The sequence below is a fragment of the Nicrophorus vespilloides genome, unplaced genomic scaffold, assembly GCF_001412225.1.
Source record: "Nicrophorus vespilloides isolate i.1.1-1 unplaced genomic scaffold, Nicve_v1.0, whole genome shotgun sequence".
Lineage (NCBI taxonomy): Eukaryota > Metazoa > Arthropoda > Insecta > Coleoptera > Silphidae > Nicrophorus > Nicrophorus vespilloides.
This window is the reverse complement of record NW_017096236.1, coordinates 2734-7073: the sequence shown is the minus strand read 5'-3', so window position 1 is coordinate 7073 and position 4340 is coordinate 2734. Positions and strand designations below refer to the sequence as shown.

The following is a 4340-nucleotide window of genomic DNA, read 5'->3' as shown; positions in this document are numbered from 1 at the left end:
GCTGAGCACTAAAAGGTTTGCTTCTCAACTAAATCATTTTGGTGCCATCTCTTAATTTTATTTCAAAGTCACAAGTTTGACTGTTTTGGCGCTGTTTGAATTGTTAATTGAAAACTTAAATATAAATTAATGCCAATTAAAGTATATCAGAAATATTTCAATAAATATTAATTTCTAAGGAATGAAAATAAAATTCAAATTTAGTTTATTCATTTATAACATGTTTATATATCAGACCTAAGAAGGCTATGGATGTAGAAGAGACAGAAAACAAAAGAAATTACTATCACAGTAGGAAAAAATGCAGATGCAGTGCTGAAACTTGCCAATTGGACATTAATCAAAATACCAAAAACAATTAATGAAACAACAAATTTCGAAATTGAAAATGAAGAGAGAAAAAACATTACGTAAAAATTTCGACAAGAGAAATCTTCCGAAGTCCATAAAATAATGCAACATATTAGAATTAGAAATAATCAAAAAAAAAAATAACAATTTGTCTACTGATATTTACAACACTTAAAAAACTAATATTGGTTATTTTCTCAAACATATATTGGATGTATGAAGACAGATTTACACGATTAACTAGAATCTGTCTTAATATTCTATGCTCATGTAAATCTGTCTTAAGTCTTTAATTGAGCACACTCTCTGGTAATCCAGGAATGATTTGCGATTTAATAGAAACTTAAATAATATGGATTTACCAAAGTTAAATAAAGAAAATATGCTATAATTTATATATGGATGATTGAGTTATGCAACTTTTATGTCTTCTGATTAGAGATGTATGATCGTTTGCCTATGGTAAAATCAAAAGATCGATAACGGCGAATATTTATTTGATAACAATTGGTTGCATAACAATATCCGATTCTGCTAAAACGCAAAATTCGCTTAATCCAGTCTCATGCTATCAGCGCAAGCATGATTTATCCTATAGTTAACGTAGATGATGCCTGAGCTATGCCAGTAGTAGAGAGCTAAGACAATGATGATGTGCCACCATTGATGAGAATGTCCCAAGTAATCGAATTTACCGGCGCAGAAGCGCTCAGGAATCTTCGTGATGTAAATGAAGAAGGCAGTGCCGCTGATGGCGTACATCCCCAGAACTCGAGGAAGCAAAAGCTAAAAAAAATAAAGTTGATAATTTCGTTATTGTTAATAGTTGGAAACACGTACTTCAACGACGGGATTGTTGATGCCACCCATGACGAAGATCCAATGGATGGTCGGGATCACTCCGTATGCAGCCCAAGATACGAAGACTATCATCCTCGTATTGGAATCCACGTTGAATTTGGGATGTTGCAGTAGCATAGCGACGAAGAAGATTAAAGTCACGGAGATGATGTAGAATTGACGCCAATGCTATCAATGATAATATTTAGATTTTTTTACTTAAAGTTTCAAAGATGTGATTAATTACCGAATGGCACCAGAACGCAAAGTATATGCCTGAGGTGTAGATGGCCAAGAGGCTTAAAGCTATACCGAAGAGGTCCAAATTGAGGAAGCCGTGGAAGTCTTCTTCGGAGCGACAATTGAATGTGTGGTACATGGAGGATAGAAACATGCATGCCTACAAAAAGATTTAAATATTTTAATTTCGATTTTATAATTGATGTTTTCATTTGATTTACCACAAAACAGAAAAGAACGCTGGCTACTAAGAATTTATCGCTCATGTGACCGTGGATGTTTAAGGCCAAGAAATCGTAGAAGGTGAGAGCAGTGAAGAGAACGAATCCGAAAATATGAGACCAAATGTTGATGGTTTCATTGGTCCACCAGAAGATGCTGTTAAATATATAAATGTTAATAGATAAATTGCGTTTTATGTAATAAGTATACCTTTCTATGCAGAGTTTGGTGTTCAGGATGCCTCTGTAGCCGGATAAGATGAATCTGTTGTGTGCTAGATACGATGGAGCCTCGTCGAAGGTTAAAAGCCTCTTCATCTTCTCCTCGGATTCGTAGCTTTTGCTTCTGCTCTTCTTCTTCTTCTCTTCGGCAGATTTACCGCACTTGTCGTACTCCTCCTCATCGTGAACCGTCTGCGTCCTGTCCTGTTTAAATTGTAAACACGTAAAACAAATTACACGACTAAAATCGTTCGCTCGACCCAAATCTCCTTTCGCTCTATGTTTACGTTTTGCCCAACGCGCTTACGCAACGCGCCGCAAAGAAAGTTCAGCAGCCTTGATCGTGAATAGGCCGGTTCGGACAGAAGTATTGAACCATATTGAACCTTGCTGGCCTGCACCACGTAAGGTTGCGCAGTGCTGTCGCAAAGCAATTGCGATTTTACTGTGCAATTGCCGAATCGATTCGAGCGCTTTTGCATTCTCTCGCAATTAACCGTGCATCCCGTGAAAGTGGAAAGGAATTTCACTTCTTGATCTCCGCTAATCCAACAACAACGACAGTATAAAGCGTCAGCAGAGAATTGAATTAAGTAAAGCCGAATTGGATGACAAAGCCTCCTTCAATTCGGGCCCATTAGTGGGCGAAAAATAGTACCTAGCAAGGACGAACCAATTCATACAAAACAAGAACCACGCTTCTGCACTAATAATTGCTTTCGCGAAGAAGTGGGTTATTCATACATACGTAGGAAAGAAATCGGCGCAACGAATGGAGTTTCCTGCAATTTTACCAAATGATATACTCTTATGCAAAAAGAAACGAAAAAATTACATAGCAAAATAAAAAAAAAAGTAGACATAACCGGATAGAGGATTATCACTACAATTTTATTTATCTAAACGGTTTTCGCATGGGTCAACGTTCAAAATCTATGATTTTTTTATGTTATCAGCACGATATGATTTCTCATTGACTATTGCAATAAAAAATCTAATTCCATCGCTTTAATTATTACGTGTCTTCTCTCCTTTCGCGCTTGCCGCAATTAATTGTTATATAACTAGCGGCAACGAAAGTTCCAAATCGTTATATAAATGCAACAACGACATCGTAAAAACAACAAGCATGGAACGAACGTTTCATTGTCAAACGAACTTGAAAACATTGAGCAAATTGATTTCTTTAATTTTATACGAATTTCAAATATTTTTAATACTATTCCAATGCAATACATTACGTTAACTGTTTTAGTAAATATTGCATCAATGAAATCCATATATTCCAAACTACTTATTATATAGAAAGTATTACATATTTGCAAATTTACCTTCACTTTCATATGGAAGAAATTATGTAGTATTAAATTGAACTTGTAACAGTAACTTATTGGATTTATTTAACATTTTGCACTATAAATATTGAAATTATTAGATTATTTATCAAAAAAAACACGTGTTTACTGTTCAAAAACTAGCTTGCAATTGGTCATTTATAAAGATTTTTGTCTATATTTGAAGCGCAATGTCAGGCCAACATTTCGCTATAATTAGAAACGTTCGTTCGAAATAAATATTGAAGAGGCCAAGTATGTTTTTGGTGTAAATTACTAATAAACAGAATTCTTTGATTTGTTTCTCAAAATTATTCACACATTTAGTCACGAAAATATCAATTGTCTGACTCAATCCACGATAATCAAATATAAACTTAATATAATAATCACAACATCATTAAATTTCAGGTTTGTCTGGATTTTTTAATTGACGAAATTCGATTTTTTAACAGATTTCCATTACATTTTCTCGCATGCAGCGAAAAGATGAAAACAAACCAAAGGTCAACAAAGTATACCGAAACCAGTTCTCATTCATTGTTTAAGTACGTCAAATAATCAAGTTCAAATGACTTTTTTGTTTAATTGCATATTGATTAACAGTTTCCTGTATCTCGTGAACTTTTCTGTTTAATGAAACGGAAAATACGCACAAAAATCCAGTTCAAAAAAGGTCAAGTAAATATTTCCTGATTCTCCTTTTTTTTCTTATATTTACAAAACTTAAAATATTTTTAAATCAGTAAATTTTTAAACAATAATTTTTGATTATGGATAGATAAATTTGTATAATAGTGCAAGAAATAATCATTTTTTAATTACTGATTTCTAAATATAAAAATATCTCTAATCAATGTTTTTAAATATTTGATTAACTTTAGATTAACAAAAATATTTCTGATAATCTTCAATGAAACGTTTTGATATAATAAAATGATTAAGTTAAAAATCTCAATTTTTCTTATTCATTTTTTTTTTTTGCAATTTAAAGTGAAATTAAGCATTTGTTTTAATTTAAAAGGAAAATAAATCATGAAAAGTTGTGAAAGTCTGCGTGAAACAAAGCAAGCGTTACTTTAATAACAATCGAATGGAACAAAAGGTGGAATCAATTGAAACTGAAACTTTC

At 32.9% G+C, this 4340-nt stretch overlaps 1 protein-coding gene across 3 annotated transcripts in view; it reads right to left on the bottom strand.

Moving 5' to 3' along the window:
* Positions 1–827: 827 nt before the first annotated feature.
* The window catches only part of LOC108556371 (progestin and adipoQ receptor family member 3), a 4878-nt gene continuing 1365 nt past the window's right edge, over positions 828–4340 (bottom strand). For 2 of the 3 annotated variants that reach the window (XM_017912450.1, XM_017912451.1), the window contains exons 3-7: positions 1864–2081; positions 1653–1809; positions 1439–1591; positions 1192–1380; positions 828–1137 (exon numbers count right to left, since the gene is read on the bottom strand). In XM_017912450.1, coding sequence (XP_017767939.1) covers positions 904–1137; positions 1192–1380; positions 1439–1591; positions 1653–1809; positions 1864–2081 — 951 coding nt within the window. In that variant the 3' untranslated portion in view covers positions 828–903. The remainder of the gene's footprint in view (positions 1138–1191; positions 1381–1438; positions 1592–1652; positions 1810–1863; positions 2082–4340) is intronic. The other variant, XM_017912452.1, reaches the window with a different exon arrangement.